The sequence below is a fragment of the Oxyura jamaicensis genome, chromosome 4 (genome assembly GCF_011077185.1).
Source record: "Oxyura jamaicensis isolate SHBP4307 breed ruddy duck chromosome 4, BPBGC_Ojam_1.0, whole genome shotgun sequence".
Classification (NCBI taxonomy): domain Eukaryota; kingdom Metazoa; phylum Chordata; class Aves; order Anseriformes; family Anatidae; genus Oxyura; species Oxyura jamaicensis.
The window spans coordinates 69,854,572-69,872,005 of record NC_048896.1 but is presented as its reverse complement, the minus strand read 5'-3'; the positions used below and the strand labels follow the sequence as shown (position 1 = coordinate 69,872,005).

The 17,434-nt window shown below is 39.2% G+C and overlaps 2 protein-coding genes and 1 long non-coding RNA gene across 3 annotated transcripts in view; 2 read left to right on the top strand and 1 right to left on the bottom strand.

The window, feature by feature from the left end:
* Nucleotides 1-2,686, top strand: part of GABRB1 (gamma-aminobutyric acid type A receptor subunit beta1) — a 129,370-nt gene extending 126,684 nt beyond the window's left edge. Inside the window, exon 9 of the mRNA XM_035325177.1 lies at nt 2,433-2,686. Within this exon, the coding sequence (XP_035181068.1) occupies nt 2,433-2,480 (48 nt within the window). The 3' untranslated portion in view covers nt 2,481-2,686. The remainder of the gene's footprint in view (nt 1-2,432) is intronic.
* Nucleotides 2,687-4,378: 1,692 nt separating this feature from the next.
* On the bottom strand, nt 4,379-9,579 carry COMMD8 (COMM domain containing 8). The gene is made up of 5 exons (XM_035325178.1): nt 9,424-9,579; nt 8,803-8,958; nt 7,670-7,822; nt 5,968-6,123; nt 4,379-4,877 (listed from the first exon to the last, which is right to left on the bottom strand). Exons 1-5 carry the CDS (start codon nt 9,466-9,468, stop codon nt 4,857-4,859), a joined length of 531 nt encoding a protein of 176 aa, XP_035181069.1. The 5' UTR covers nt 9,469-9,579; the 3' UTR covers nt 4,379-4,856.
* LOC118166336 lies at nt 4,884-5,951 on the top strand. Its single transcript, XR_004750452.1, has 2 exons — nt 4,884-5,275; nt 5,805-5,951. It is a non-coding gene; the product is annotated as an uncharacterized LOC118166336 (long non-coding RNA).
* Nucleotides 9,580-17,434: the final 7,855 nt, after the last annotated feature.

Sequence of the window (17,434 nt, the reverse complement as noted above, 5' to 3'; positions counted from 1 at the left end):
ATAAAAAAAAAGCAGTTACACCTACAGTGCCAGGAAAATAATAATAATAATAAAAGGTTATGGAGCTGAGGAAAGGTTCCTAACAAACTAGGAGCTGTGCAAATGCAGTGCTCCTTCAAAGTGGCATGTTCCAGAATAGCAGGGTCAAACCTAATGCATCAGGAGTCCCTTGGTGCACGGCACTGACAGGAACTCCAACCCCAACGCAGGTTTTGCACAGCATGCACCAAGCCCTAGCTGTGCTGGGGGCTGGAAGCCACCATCCTGAGTGAGGAAACAGCTGCCAGCTCTCAGCAGTAAGATTTGCAGCAGGGGCTAATAACCACATCACACACATGGGCAAGCAATATCTTACCCCAGAGCCAGCATCTCCTGTTTCCCACTGAGCTCCTCTCAGCATATTTAACCACTAACTCTGGTAGGGAAAACAGAATTTGGTGTATAAGCTCACAAGGAACATCTGATTTAAACAAAAAACTTTTTATAGCCTTAAAAGAGAATTTAACTAAAACTGGGGAATAGGGTTCATAACCATAACTAGCACATTTTCTTTTTCCAACTGCTTTTAGAAAAAAGAAAAAAAATGCAGAACACTTCTCACATGAGAGCAATAGCTTGGCAGCAAGGAAAAGGCAGTGGTATTAGAGGCACAGGATGGGAAAGGGGAGCTATATATAGGATACCCGTGTACTTTGCCATCTGGTGTTAGAAGTTAGTGAGTACAAAGGAAACACAGCCTCTTCCCATGAGTAGACTGGAGTCACCTGAGTGGCTTTAAACAATACAAGTGAATAACAGACACTTTAGTGCTAAGCTCCGTCACTATTTTGGAAGTTAGTTTGCATGCCCTCATTGAACCCCTCAAATGGGGTTCATTGGTTCTTGTACTGTTACAATTTTTTTTTATTTTCATTTTTTTTTCAGAGTTATAATGATCTGTTAATCTCACAATCTCACTCTAATCTTACTCCTCTTCAGCACTATCTGATTATGAATGAAATGGCCAAGGGCTAACCCAGCAAGCCCTTTCTGGAGCAAGAAGCTCTCTGAGAGCAGAGCTGATTAATCTGACATTTCACATCTTGGTCTGTTTTGACCTCGTTAACAACATATCACCTGATGCTAGGAATCTTTCCCCCCAAATTGTCCACCCCCAAAGCAGTCCCTGTGAACCTGGAGCAGCTGCCAGTTAGAAAAGGCTGCAGCCCTTCCAGTGCCTTTTATTGCTGTTAACTTAGCTGATTAATATGAAGGTAAGAAACAGCTAGAGCTTCTCTGTTATGACTCCCACTGGTGCTAGCACATATGGTGAGTACCTTTGAGTAAAATTCCCAAATATAGACAGCATGAAGGGTTTAATACTCAGTATACTACCCTCCAGAAACCAGCCTAAAATACAATCTTCTACTCTTGCAATGACCTCTCCACAGAGTGGCCTGGTCAGCCCTGGGCTAAGCTGTTTTGAAACCCACAGGCTTGTAGAAGTCCACAGGATGACTCTGTGAGATTTGCCAGCTTCTCCACGTTTTGGTAGTGGTCTTTTATTTTGTCTAGAGAGGTCTTGAAGTACACATAAAGTACAAACTTGCAGAGGGAATGAAGTATACTGCCAAACGTAATTAGGTAGATTCAAAGGAATAAAAAACTATAGACTAACTTTGTGCACTTATGGAAGCATTCTCTAGTAGCAGAAAGGGAAAAAAAAAAGTTGTTTTTTTTTTTTTACTTTATTATGTATATTAATTCACAATTCAAAGTGTTAGAGTGTGTATAATTCAGAACAAGCTGTTACTGCTCCTTTCAAATAAAAGCATAATTTTGTCAGCATGTTTCTTATCAGAAAGGCTTCCTCCAGATCTCAGATACTTTTTACAGGCTAATTGAGGCCTGGGTCTTCTAAAAATACATCGTTTTGACATGCACAATTGCTTTGTTGCAAAAGCAGTTTTATTGTTGTAGTCACTTCCATACTCACAGCTTGTTGGTCTGATCCAATTCTGATTACTTCAACGTGCCTGAAATGATTGATCAAGAAAACCATGATTTTTTTCTGAAATCAAAGAAAGGTTTCTGTCAAGTGGAGAGACATGCAGTGAATGCCACTGGGGGGCAAGTAATGTTCTTTTTATAATTCACTTTTATACTTTGTATCGAGACATGCTGCATTTTCTGATTCAAACTACAGGTCTATGTATGCAATGTAAATTTCTGTGGGTGCTTTTTACATGCTGAAATTAAAACTATGTACAGTGTGTGCATTCATTATATGTACTTCTTTGTTAGGGCTTTTATTTCAGAGAGTCTACTGCACAAAGTTTTGTTTCTGCTCTTAACTGAATGTTTAATAGGTCTACATATGGTACCTGAAAAAACACAGAGGTTTTACCAGAATATATTTATGACATTTTTCTTTTTTTTCTCCTTGAATATAGTCTACATTTTTGAAGTGCCATTCTTCCATAAAGTCCTTAACACTGTGACTCTTGCATGTGATGATCAACTAAGTTGCAATGAACCGAACTGTGACTTCATTCAGAATCCCACTGATTGCAGAGCAAATTGAGTAAGCTCTGAGAATCAAACTATGCCAAGTCACACAACTGTCCAAGCAGTTACAAAATTAATGCAGACAGAATTAGGAATGAGTGAAGAGGAAGGAGCTTAGTAAAGAGGAGTTACGCTTTTGTCATGTGAGATTACAGCTGCATGCTTTGCAGTAACCATGCTTCTTTGTTGCCATAAGTAACTGCGGGACCCCAAAATGAGCTGGTCCCCAGTGGGTACACCCTGCACTGGAAGAGGTTTTTTCTTGAAGGAAGAATTTTTTTACAGGAAGAACAATCAATCAGTGGAACAACCTCCCCAAGGATGTGGTAGAATCCCCATCACTGGAGGTTTACAGATGCAGCTAGACTGGGTGCTGGATAATCTCATCTAGGCTCCCTTTTCACACAAAAGGTTGGACCTGATGATTTGTTGAGGTCCCTTCCAACCTGGGCTGTTCCATGATTCCAGTAGACGATATGAATGTATGGCCATGAAATGGGGCTAAAGGCACCCTCTCTCTGGGAAAAACAGTCGCAAATTAGTGTGGTGGGACATGCAAACACTAATGTCATTCAGCTGACCGTAACCAGCTAACTAGAGCCTGGAAGCACACAGAAAAATAGCTAGGCAAAGACAAAATTATTTCATGTTCACAGAGTCTCTTTAAACTCCTGCACCCTTGGTATAATTCCTATACCTTCAAAAGCAATAGGATTGCTGTCCTGATCGGCCCTTAGCCACAGACTCACAGGACTCCTCACCATCACAGCCCCTCTACTGCTTTTTGCTTCCAGTGTGGTGCCTGTGTTTTTCTCTGGTCATGGCATACAATTTCTCCAATGTCTGTGATGCGCACTGCAGTGCTTTGCGTTACATGAAAGCCTGCATGGAAATGTAATGCCAGCTTCTTCAACTAACCACCTGCTCCTTAGCCCAGAAGGGAGCGCTGAGCATACTTCATGCATAAACTCTCTTCTTGCTGCCTTGACTCCATAAATTTGTCTTAGATGTTTCTATTACACGTACATTCTATTTTCTGCCTTTTCATTCCTACCTGCATTCATCAAAGTATATGTTGAAGCTGACAACAGCATAAGGGGTTTAGTGAAATCTCTAGCTTTTTGCATCAATTTGGCCTGGTACAGTTTCCACAAAAGCTTTACTGTTACAACTGAAGACTTTTCTTGCTCCAAAAGTACCAACTTCTCAGAGCAGAGACAGAACAAAACCATCTTCTGATAGATGGCATGAAGCATCTTTTCTATTTTGCTCATTTAATTTTAACCCACAGAAGGCCATTATGTTCTTTACGCAGGTTTGTTTGTTTCCCTGTAGAGATGCAAGGTCAGGATACACCTTTCCTTCAAATGCTCTTCCGTCACCCTATTTTAGCTCCTAGCTCTTGACTGTTCCACTGGTGTTCCTCTAGCTTTAGCCATTCACATTAGTGCTGTTTGTTTGCCCACTGTCAAAAACATCATTTGTATGATTATATAAGCAATACTCTTTCAATAAAATCCAACACTTATAAAACATCTTTGTGCACTTATTGCTGTTATGTCATAACACAAACTATTTTTTCATTTAAAATAACTGTAAAATGATTCTGCAGCCTTTCCTGTTCAGTGCCTCAGTAAAGGGCAGGACCACTGTAAGATGACTGTAAAGATGAAACACCACCGCGTATCCCTAGTCCTAGCTGAGCAGGAGGGTTGGACCAGACAACCTCCAGAGGTCCCTTCCAACCTCAACCATTCCGTAACACCATACTGCTTTTTGGTGTAGTCCTGATTTTCTCTGAGCATGTAAAAAAACATCTGAGTTTAGTGACTAAATACATCAAGAAAGAATTTATTGCAATACACACAAACACACGATCAACTATTTATTCACTATTTACAAGTATAAATACATTAAGAATACAAATATGCTGTTGTGTTCTTCATTACCATGGCACCTTAGATATGAATAACATCCTATGCAATTAAGAGTCCTTTGTTTTACTAGGCACCTGTGCAGTCATCCCCCAAGATTTATCTGAAACAAATATAGCACACTGCAAGTTACACTTTTTCATATTTCTATAAACTTTTAGTGCTAAAAGCAACTGTACACTGAGTTTTGTATTTTTACTTGAACAGAAAAAGATTAGTTTCATAAAAGACTTAATAGTGTATTTGGTCACAAGTCATAACTGCTTTCTCAGTTCAGTATTTGACAGCATCAACAGCTTGACTTTGCAGAGATTTTTTTTTCCAAGTCAATTGGGAAGCCATTGCCAGCAGACGTTATCAATGATCTCAATTCTGTTATTTCATTTGCAAGAGAACCTTCAAAAAGAAGAAAATGGATGTGATCAAAGTTGGATCAGACAAAAACTTTATCAGTCCAGTCCGCTTATGCTTTCTGTTACAGTGTATGTAACTGTAAAAACATATCTTTTCTCTGGAAAATGTGCCAACCCTCTGGCAGCTCTCTTGTACAACCTCACACAGTTACTACTTCCAGCCACTTTCTTTAGCGCTTACTGCACACTAACTACTTCTCAGTTTCCCAAAACCAAAAAAAAAGCCAAATGCTGATTTCCAGGTCCACTGGGATTCCCTTTACACAAAGCAGAACAGGGGGCACCATTACTAGAATGAATTCTATCTTGCCCTCACCTAGAATTATGGACATGACAACAACCCATATCTTCCATACAGACTTTCAAGCAGACACAGGGCACGTCATCCTGGTTTCAGTTAGGACAGAGTTAATTTTCCTCCTAGTAGCTGGTAGGGTGCTATACTCTGGATTAGGATGAGAAGAGTGCTGATAACATGCTGATGTTTTAACTGCTGCAGAGCAGTGCTTACACCAAGCCAAGGACTTTTCAGCCCCTCGCCCTGTCCTGCCAGCGGGCAGGCTGAGGGTGCAGCAGGAGCTGGGAGGGGACAGACCCAGGACAGCTGACCCGAACTAGCCAAAGGGGTATTCCATACCATCTGACATCATGCTAAACAATATATAGGGGTGGCTAGCCGGGGGGAGGGGCAGCTGCTCAGGGATAGGCTGGGCATCAGTCAGCGGGTGGTGAGCAAAATAAGTGCATCACTTATTTTGTACACACTATTATTATTTCCAATCTTAATAAACTGTCTTTATCTCAACTCCCAGGCTTCACTTTCCCATTTCTCTCCCCCATCCCAGAGAGGGAGGGGGGAGGGTGAGCAAATGTGATGTTTAGCTGCCGGCCATGTTAAACCACAACACAGGTGGAGACTACCAAAGTCTGTTCCAGAAGAACATTTGAGGGCTCTCATTTCAAGAGACCTGCACTTGTATGTGGAAGTTTATCTCACTGGGAACTTCATAGTTATTCAGAAGTCTGACACCAGCAAGTTCACAAGGACTCAGGAAGACATCAGTAAAAGCTACCTTATTAGCAGCTTCCAGTGCGTTTATTAGGTTCTGCAATTCTTCCTTATTCATTTCTATAGAAACTGGTTTAATTTCACCATTTTCTCTCACATCCAGATCAAGATTGAGAAGTGGCATTTGCAGCATGGAGATCTTATCACTGGAAAGAGCAAGCTAGGAAGATTGATGAAAAAACAACAAAATGTAAGGTGGAGCCAGTAAGTTTTTAGTCTTTCACAGCATCAAATCTTTACTTTAGATTGAATGGGTGCTACCAGAATAAACATGCACAGGACAAAACTGCTCACAATACCTGCAGGATATTTTTTTTTTTTTTTTACCTGTTTGCTACATTTTTGTTTTCTAGATGAAAATGAAAGATATATTTGATCATGGTTCTTTAAAGTGAAGTATGTAAACTTTGAAGTCACTTTATAATGTTGACTGGCATAACTATTTTTGAAGGGGGCAGTAAGGAAAAAGAGGACAACTCTGTGCAGTTTTCAACTTTCTCTACAGTTGATCAAATATTGTTTATCAGATTCCCTAGTTGACTGATACTGATGAAGAAGGTTATAAACCAGTTGTGCTTTCTTATTAGTTTATTATTATACCCACTCTGTTATGAATAGGCCTTTTATAAGGTATTAAGTAGAGGATCAGTTAATAATACTGTTCAATACTGTTTATTACTCAGAGCACAGAAGGTGTTACAACAAAGGACAATTTCCTTGGGAGGATTCAATTAGAGCAAGTGGAAAAAAAAAGCACAAGTTAAAGGAAGAAAAAAAGTTGTTTAAAACAAAATTAATACAATAGTTCAGGCACGTACCAGAAGTGTATGTCATGCAATAGGAAGAAAGTAAAAAACTTCCATGAGCCACAGTTAAAAGAAACCACAAGTGACTAAGAAGCTCACCCAAGTCTGGTTTATATTTTCTTCAGCAGTAAATGCAGTTAGCAAGACAGATCAATGATTAATAACAACTCATCTGAAGCACAATATGATGCATATTTGGTCTCACAAAATCTTGTCTTTGGTGGGCAATGCTCTTTAATTTCAAAAGCTCTTTGCTACACAAATTATTTAATGCTTGTAGAAATGGAAAACTATTTAAGTACTCCCATGGACTAAGTAAACAAAATTACTTATGTGGTTTATATTTTATGTCTTTGACATAACTTAATTTAAAGCAGCAGTGGCTTTGTAACCCCAAAGCACCATTCAATTTTAGGTAGGACCGTCATCTTACTTACTGTCAAAACAGATCTAAAGATAAATGATTCCAAACTAATTATTAAGTAGCTGTTTAATACAGTAATCTAAAAGTTTGGAGAAAAAAAAAAAACAGGGAACCACATCCTGCATTAGTGTACTATTTATTTTAAATATTTCTTCTTCGAGTAAAAATATTGTCTATTCTAGTCTCTAAATCATGACAGCATACAAAACTCTGAACGTTTCTAAAAGGAATTTAAAGTGTTCCTAAGGAGAGATAAAGAGAGAGAAACTGCAGCATTAAAACACAGAATTTTACTTTCTGTTTATACAACTGTCTAGTAAGTTTTTGGCTTGTTACCATGAATGTGGTTTTTTGGTACCTTTAAAAATTGAGCCATGCCCCAGAATCAGCTGGCCCTACTAAGGAAATATAAAATTACTTCTACATTGTAGGTCGCTTCTTTTTATATTCAAGCAACATTAAAGAAAAACTCTCACCTTTAATTGCCAGTCAAAATCCTGCAGCTGGGCACATGAGATTGCATTTACTCTTTCTACCAGTGCATTCCTGATTTCTTCCTTTCTGCCTTTTAGACACTTTGTGATTGCTTCTTGATAGTTTTCATTTAGCTCCTTTATCTGCTGAGCAGCCTACAAAAATCAAAATAAAAGTTATGATGATTTAAATTACTAACTAAAGAAATAACAGGTTCTACCTGTTATAGTTGCATTTTATAGGTACACAAACTTCTATCTAGATAGCTGTTATACTATGCTCCACAGCCTCAGCCTTCTCATGTCACTCTCAATGGCTGTTCTCCATGTCTGATAGACAATCAGTATTTATTACAGTAATGTTTAAAAGAAAAAGGTATTGTTTGGCAGCAAATCACAGTTGATGCACATGGTTATTTATACTAAGAGAGACGAGAGAATGAAGCCTTCTTAAATGCCACACTAAAATCAAAACAAGAAACATATACATCCAACCAGGTTTAGCCCCAAAAGTTTCTGAACAGTGTGGGAACAAAATACATGCCGAAACATACTGATGTACAGACTTTTCCACAGCTTCACAAGTATCCTTGTTAGATGTAACTACTAGCAGGTTGTCAAAAGAATAACAATAGGCAAAAAATGAGAATCAAGATTCCTGATAATGGAAAAAGCTTTTGCAAAAGTTGTACACAATGGAATTCCATTGAACAATTGTTTCTATGCTGCATGGTCCATCCAGTCTAAGTATTTTGAGGATTTACATACAGTTGCTATTTTACAACAAACAAGAGCATTAATTTTTATTTCTAATGAACAGTAATGACAGGTCACATATTTTAAGGAAAACATAGATTCAGTTTATAGTACTTATCAATTTAAGCAACTAAAACAGTATTTAATCAAGTATTATTCAGCACTGTTTAATAAAAATGCCATTCATTTTTTTCTTGTAAGAGACATCTCATTTTACCTCCAAACACTGCTTGCTTTCTACCTGTTTGAGGGTACTCGGATTTTGTCTGCTACTATTCAAATGCTACACCATAAAAACATTTTAGGGCTAAAAAAACTAGAAGGCTAATCACTGCAGAACGATTTCTCAAAGTCAAATCCCGTCAGCGATAAGCCCTTACCTCTTCATCAGACATGTTTTCGCCAACTGCAGTTTTGAAATACCTCCTCGTTTCTCCCAAAACCTCCATCCACTCCGCCAAACTCCAAACGCTGCCATAGTCCTGGTACCGAGGGTATGCCCGGCCACATATGCCATCCACTATCTTATGAAGGAACTGGAAGACGGTGATATATAAAGACATTGAATTTTTAAAACCACATTAAAAACACGTCTCTGTCATTGCTAACCAGCACCAAACTCATCAGGCAACGCAGCTATCCCCCCTCAGCCCCTGGGCAGGGTCTCAGGCTCCCCGAACCGAAGCATCCCTCTCCGAGCACCAAGGCGAAGCAATGGCGCCGAGGCCGCCACCGCCCCCTCAGCGACCACAGCCTCGGCCTCGGGCTGAGCCTGGGCAAGAAAAGAGCAGAAAAAATCTCCACTGCTCCGGGCTGAGAGAAGGGGAACGAGCAAAGCACGCCGCAGCCTGGGCGCCCTCGGCGCGTCCCCGTATTTTCGCTTTCGCTTTGCAGAGGCCCGCAGGAGTCAGAGCGGGGAAGGCGACGCCACAGAGAGGCCCGCTGAAGGGACAGGGCCCCGCTGCCTGCCCGGAGGCCCCCATAAAGCAGGAGCCCCCCACCTCCAAGGCCCGTCCCGGCGGCAGCTTCTCCAGCAGGCGCAGCATTTCCCGGCCCTTCCCTCAGCGGCCCACGGCCCTCCCTCGCCACGGCAGCGCGCATGAGCGCAGGGCAAAGGCCCCGCCTTTATCCTCAGCAGGGCGCGAGTTCGAGTCCCGGCCCCGCTGGTAGGCCGCGCGCCTTCGAGTGGCTGCCTTATGGAATCTTTGAATCGTTAAAGCTGGAAAAGACCTCCCAGATTATCTGCTCCAACCGTCCCTCAGCCACCAATATCACCCATTAAATCATGTCCCTATGCACCAAGTCCAACCTTTATTTAAACACCCCCGGGAAGGGAGTGTGAGAGGGGGTACCGCATGATAACCCACTATACTACTACTACCCATCCTAACCATCACGACCTTGAGGCAGCCTGCAAATAAACCCAGAACCCTCAAAATTTCACAGGCTTTTATCTACAACAACCTTTCAGCTATTTTGAAGTTCTCCCTGTTTTGCAGTTTTGCTTTTCACCTTTTACCAGCCTAGCTTTTTAGCCATCCTCAGGGGAGTGAGGTCAAGGCTTCCAGCAGCGAACAAAAGGCTCAGACATTAAATGAAACTGAAGAAGTTAAGGGAAATACTAAGTACCGAAGCTCATGCTGCAAGTACAGTGTTGGCCAGGAACAGCTCATTTCGTGTCTCAGCTTTGCCAAACCAGGAGGAGAAAGCCAGCCAGACTGGGACGGGGCATATGGAAGAGGTTTTAACATTGGCAACAAGCTTTCCGCACCTTAAGTTGATTTGAACATGGACATGAATAAGCAGGAACCCCCCCCCAATCACTTGTACAAGAAAAAAACAGTTCAAATTCAAGCTCCAGCAAAACACTGGGCACAGAAGCTGATATACCTGTAGGCAGATCTTATTTTACTGAAATCACTTGACTGATTCACAGGCATAATATTATACAAGCGTAAGCATAAAACCAGGCCCTAAGAATGCAAAAAGATCTACAAGTCTGTACTGGTGGGTGCAAGGTCTGTGGAAAAAAAAAAACAGGCTGGTTAAATCAGTTTGCAGCATGTCTTCTCCAACCACCAGTGTGAGAGGAACAGAGTGGTGTGTGGGAGTTTGGGGGAAGAAACAGATGGGGAGGAAGCAATTCCATGTTTTGCTGAATGCAGACTTTCAGATGCACCCAATTCCTCTCAGAGATCACAAATGCTAATAGATTAGATTTTTAATAAAGGCTTCTGGAAAATGAATTTAGATTTATTGTGATGAAATTACTTCATGCTGCTGTCGAATTCAGGAAAAGTTGAAATTGCAAAGAAAAAAAAAATATATATTTTCGATCATTTTGAATAATAATTTCATTTCCCCACAACGTGCTTTGTTAGATGACTGGAAACCAATCCAGTTTCTGTCTGATGTTGCACACTACAAACCAGAGCAGCAGGGGGAGCTTCTGCTTCAAACAAGACAGCCAGAGACGACACAAGATCAATATAAAGGAAATCCAGATTTAGGGAGAGGTAAAATAGGAGAGATAGGAGAAAGGTAGTGAGTGTTCCACTCAAATGAATGGGACCAAACAAGAGACAAATGCAACAGACTAAAGATTTACATAACACTGGAAAGACAGAAATGTGTAAAAGAGGACAGGGAACCACGCATCCCGACAAAACCCCAAAGAACGCCTTTCAAAACAGGTTTTGGTTTGTTTGTTTGTTTTTTCCAGGTCTGAAGAATAAAGAGTTTCACTTTTCATAGATGTATAGTTGTTTTGTTGTTGTTGTTGTTGTTGTTTTGTTTTGTTTTTGATCTACTGACATAGGAGGAGCAGAGTAGGACTGGGCAAGGAAATCAGAGCTGGGTTAGCTGAATGCATGTTTCTGAGCCTGGGTAAAATTATAAAGTAGTGCAGCAAACAAGACTGGCCTTGTTAGTTTGGAGTTTGTTTGGATTTGCATTATTTGGATCCACCATCAGGTCTTAGGCCTGGAAAATACCAACTTGTCATGTTTCTGTACCACAGCAGCAATAACCCACCCCACCCCTCCCCAGCTTGAATGCCAAGTTGTCAAGTAACCACAAAATCAGAGACAGGGAGGGAAACTTGGAGGGAAAGATAAGCAGGTAGACAAGAGACACCAGGATGACAAGGAGCAGCTTCACAAGTGAGAAATGTGGAGTGAGCTTTGAATTATATTATCCACATTGCTACTGGCTCCTTGATGGTTTTGTTTGATTTTACAGATAACCCACAAGCTAAACTGCAGCAATTAAAGCTATTTTTGAAATGAATTATTTTGTTGCCCTTGTTTTTGGATGGGTGGCAATAATTAGAACATTTGGAAATAATTTAATAATCAGAATCTCTTAATTATAGGGTTACATATTATAGGGTAGAAGTGGTTTACATTGCTCTAAGTATATCCAGTTGGAGGAAGCATCTGAAGACAAGTATAACTGTCCCACAAGGAACTATTAAATTGGTACATTAGTAGAAATAGATGACTATGTATTTTACCAACACGGAGGTACCCGTAATGCTTTTTAAGTGCAGAAGAAACGTGAGGCTGCATTTCAGATCAAGCTGATCTAAATTTATGTTGGCCTAGAAAAGGGAGGTCCTGCTATTCCCTTTACTCCAGCTCTGCTTCCTTTTCCTTTAGGGTGCTCGTGGCTGCGGGATGAAACTGCAACTGCAGAATATAGCTGATACAGCTGAAAATTAACTGTTATTTTTTTACTTCTGTTTTTTTTTTGTTGTTGTTTTTTGTTTTTTTTTTTTTGTCACAAAGTTAGATTTCAGCTGAGTTGCAACAGAGCACCACTTCTGGCAGAAGAGAACTTTGTGGTTAGAACTGAGGGGGAAGACAAATCTACCTCTTCTGGCAGCCCACGCTTAGAGCAGATGAAATTGGTCCTGAAATGAATATATCCACTATATCCATTGGTCCTGTAATGAATATATCACCACAATCAGTGAACCACTTCAACTATTAAACCAGAAATCTAAAAAGTTTTTGTAGAAGCTTACTTATAAACATGCTTATTGTGATATGCTACAGATAAAGGAAATCAAAAATAATGTATCTTCATTTAATTTTTACACTCTAACCACCCAGTCAAGCTTATAATAAGTGAGGCTGGATAAACAACATGACACTGATGTGCAGAACATTCTTTATTAGCTATTTGCTCTTCATAATCTATCATCTGCATCATTATCCTTATTCTTCAATAGCTGAAATGTCTCAGACTCACTGAATTTAGCATTCAGTCTTATTTAATTTTACTCTGGAGGTGATTTACACTCTTGAGGTTATAGTCAAATCAGAGTTTCCTCCCTTGAATGAGAAATCAGTTTCTCAAATAATTTCACTTGTAAAATTTAAGCACACAAAGCCCTCACAAGTTTTGTTCCCCCCAAATTCTGAAGCATAAGCTGTGGCACTATGGCACACTCGTGTATTTACTCTAGGACACCCACTGAGTATGGTACATCAGACATAGTGGATATTGACTATGTCTGTATTTCTATACTTGTCTCCATTTTCTCTATATTTTTCCAACAAAGAGATTTATTGAGAGACTTCCTTAATTATTGATTTCACTTCTCACTCTGGAATTTCAAAATCCTCTGCAGCAGTTCTGTCCTTCTAACAGACTGCACTGAAGATCTAGCAATAGCTGTGAGGGATGTTCTTGTTCAAAATTACCTGAGAGACACATAATTAATATACTGAACTCTCTACCACCTTTCACAGAAAATAACATAGTAAGCACTTGCTACACTGCAAGATATTCAGAGAGGAACTGCTATTGCCAGAGACTCTCCAAGCATAGACTGAAGTACCAGTGGATAAAATCTTGTAGATATTATTTAAAATTGCATCAGTTGTATCACAAGATTTTCAAATATCTGTGCTGAATACATCTTGACAACTTCATGGCTGAGGTAGTAGAAGGGTCAGGAGCTGGTTTCACACCCTGTACAAAGGGGAATAAATTTGACCAGAAGAGTGACCTGCTGTAGGCCAAGGAGCCTGTAGTTGGCTTGAGCCATATACCCACTGGAGTAACAGTTCTTAACTCAAGACAAACCCGAGTCAGTAACTGGGGCTTTATGCTTGCAAGTCCCACTTATTAATATCGGTCCACAGCTGGGCAGGCACAGACTTATTTGGGAACCTGGATATCTTGCCTTTCCTCTCCCATAATCACAATACCCTATTTTGCACAAGCTTCTTTGACAGTAGGAGTCTTTGCCCTACTGCAGTCTCTATGAATATTCTCCTAACTCTCCTCTTCTGCAACTCAGGCCCATTATTTCCTGTCTTGGATTCAGCGAACATGCAGAAGAGTTTATTTTCATCAGATCTATTGCTACCGTTTCATAAGAAAAAATCTAATGTTTCCATTTCTATTCTTCCACATTCCTGTTATATTTTTTAAGAGTCCTAGGTGAACTGAATACCAGGAACATGTCAGGACTGGAATTTTACTTGCCATGGTGCAGATCTAATTATTGTAATGGCTGGAATGCAAAAAGAGAACAAAAAATTAATAGTCACTTTTAGGACACATGCGTTAAAAACATAAGCCAAATCTTTGTCTCCTTCTCTAATCCTAACCCTAAAACTGTAATATTAATAATGAATGGTAATAAACTGTTGGTGCTTTTCAAAATTATTTGGACATCAGAAAAGATAAAAGAAAATGCCCTAAAGGTATATTATGATGACTCTTCACCCTATATGTAAACAGCAATTAGTAGACACTGGAATATGCTGCATAGCAAGTTGCACCAACATGTCATAATAGCAGTGGGGAGAAAGTATTCCTAAAATAATAAACACACTAAATCTCCCCTCATCCACACAAGGAATTCATGGACTGTATTTATTATATGACTCTGATTTGAATTCCACTATATATTTTATTTTTATCACATAGTATTTTATGGTAGTGGAAACAGCAGTTGGTCAAATACTTATGCTGACAAAGCTCTGTTTTTGCCGATGGAGGTTGTTTCAGCAAGGGCATATAAAGAGAAGGTAATTTTACCAGACTAAGTAGAAGCACAGTTTGCTGATATAACTACATCCATGGTGAGGGTGTTTTTCCCAGTACAGCACAACAGTGCTTTGTTGCCACTAACTCCCTTCCAGCATAAATACAATCAACTTACTCCCAAGGCAAATGGCCTTGGGATTTACAAGACTTTCTCAGTCTTGTCAGACTGTGTCCAGTTTGGCAGTACATCATGCTGGCCAGAAAGCCTGGACTTCCTTGGGGTCTATAGTTAATATGTAAGCGACAGCTTTCCACATGTGCATCCTACTTCTGTCCTTTCCTCTTCCATGGGAAATAAGAGTTATATAGACTTCACTGAAGACATTCCTAGACTTCTATTTAAATGCAAATCCTGTCTACCTATGCCTGTATTCAAGCTCAGGAAAATGGAGTCTGTTAGCACACTAGATATATAAGTTTCTTTGAAGGATGTTTAACATCTGTTCCCATTGTTGTTGTTTTTTTTGTTTGTTTGATTTGTATTTTTGTTTGTTTGTTTTCTGTACCTTTTGACTTAGCACATAGCACAGAACTAGGATAGGGAAAAAAACCAACTCTGTCATATATTATTTCCTAGACACAGACAACCCACTTCATCTTCTTACATCTAAGTTTCCCCAGGTGCAAAATTAAAATAGTAATGCCTGACTGTTCCTACAGGTGGTATAGGAATCCATTAAGTCTGTGGTTTTACATCATCGTGTTTATGTACTTTAATTAACATCCGATAAAAAACATCAGTTCCTCTGTATTTTGGAAAAGTATGACCATGGCAGCAAGCCAGGTATGTGTCCAAAATGATGGAAATTCATTTTTTCTTGGGAAACATGGTAATATGATATCAAACAGGGCAAATACAGTGCTCTTGAGGAATACAAGGAAATATATCACAGAGGAAAAGGAGGCCAGAAGAAATGCATTGAAAGCAAAGTTACTTCTTCTCTAAATGTTCATACATTAATGCGAAATGTAGATTGGAGAAAGCACCTGTAAGAGTCCTGGACAACTTCCTTACAGTTACCAACTTTTCAGATCTTGCTAACTATTGCACTGTTGCTGCAGTTTTATGGCAAGCATGACCTAGCATCCCATGACAAATTCTGCTTTGAACTATATTACTGCAGTTCCCCTTTCCCATGAGAGTGAAATCCCAACTGTTAGCTTCTGCTATCTCAGATTAGATACAAAAACAAGAGAAGTACTTTGCATACTTCTTTGCAATGGCAAATTATTTTCTCATGGCTTAGTCATTGGTAGCTGCAAAAGTGTGAAATATCTATGGCTCATGAACAAATTCAAGATAGTGGTATCTGATATAATATCTGTTATACCTGTTCCTCCAGGTGGTGTAGGAATCCATTAAGTTTATGGCTTTACTCCGCCATGTTTACTAACTTCAACCAACATGATAAAAACTATCAGTTCTTCCGTATTTTGTGAAAAATATAATCATGGTAGGAATATAAATATAATTATAAATATATAAATATATTTATAGTGAGGTAATGAATCTCATTATGCAGGTGACAATAGATTTGACTAGAATTTTATTCAAACCAGATTTGCAATAGTTTAATACTATTGCATTAGTAGAGATATTATTGATTTTCAGTGAAGCAGCTGAGAGTAGATTTGCTGTTATTTAGAATTACTCTGGAGCAAATTCTGGAGTAGAACTAACCAGATAATTTCTCCTGCTGGATTTTGCCCTGTAAACATATGATCTACTCTTTCTTCTACAAGCCACTGTAAGGAATGAAGTAAGAAATATTCCTGAAATATTCTGAAATATTCCTGAAATCCTGAGTGACTCAAAAGAGAAAATTTAGAATTACTTTAATTTTATTCAAACAATTCCTCTATTTGTAGAAGGAAAATAAAGAGAAAATATAAATTGTTCACTAGAAGATGGTATGTTTTTTCCACATGTTAATTACAGTGTCATATATGGCATCAAATCCTAGCAAAGAGCAGTTATTCAGATATTGTCACATATAGTACTAGTCAAAAGCTAACACTAGGCTTAATTCCAAGCTTGAACTTGACCTACAGATACTTGTGAAAGTATGTCTCTCTTCACCAAGGCCATGACTTTTCATTAATTAGTCTCAGATCTGTAATGAACTGGGCTAGCTGAGCGGACCAGAAACAAGCATGTGATAACTTCTGGGCCAAGTTAGTTAAAGCCACACTTGTGCTTTATGTTGTTGTACTTGCTCTAGAAGATGAGGTAATCAGATGAAGAGTCTGCTGGGGCAAAGTTCCCCTTTCAAAATTGTTTAACTACTTAAACCCCATAAAAAATGAATTTGTATCAGTGTGGTGTCTTGTGTCAATAGCACTTTTGATTTGATACTAGACTTCCTAAAATTAGATTAAACATCTCATGAAAAGCCAGACTTGTGTTTTCTCTTGTGGAAAATACCCGAGAGAATCAAAGTCTAAAGTGGAACTTTCCTATCCATCTGCTGGATTACAAATAATTTCAATTTGTCCAACAAATGGGTATAGAAGTTGTGACATAAATTACTATGTAAAAATAGTCAACGAAGCCCAAAAAAATGTAACCTAGACAACAACTTTCCACAAGCACAGAAAAATAACATTTAGTAAGTAGCTCGTTTGCTATCACTGACTCAGCTCATTTTATGGTTTGATATGCAGAAGATAGAGAATTAAGTTTATTTTGTGGACCAGATAAAATCAGCAAGTTAAATAACTTGCAGGAATATATATACAATGCAGCTTATATATACAATGAAAAGGAAGGCACGTAAGTACATTCAGATTGTGTATCAAAGGAGTTCTGATGCACAATAAACTTGTAGCAGTGTAAACAAGCTAATAACAAGTTTACAGCTGTAGATAAGATAAGGCTGAATATTAGCTATGGGAAATTGCCACACCACAGTAAACAGAAAAAGAAGGGATAAAGGAATTTATCCA

Bases quoted from the DNA above. Each gene is read 5' to 3' on its own strand.
- COMMD8 (XM_035325178.1), bottom strand. From the start codon at position 9,468: ATGCTGCGCCTGCTGGAGAAGCTGCCGCCGGGACGGGCCTTGGAG. The intron at 8,959-9,423 runs GTGGGGGGCTCC...ACCGTCTTCCAG, and splicing joins CGCCGGGACGGGCCTTGGAG to TTCCTTCATAAGATAGTGGA. The intron at 4,878-5,967 runs GTAGCTTTTACT...TTCTTTTTGAAG, and splicing joins CACTGGAAGCTGCTAATAAG to GTTCTCTTGCAAATGAAATA.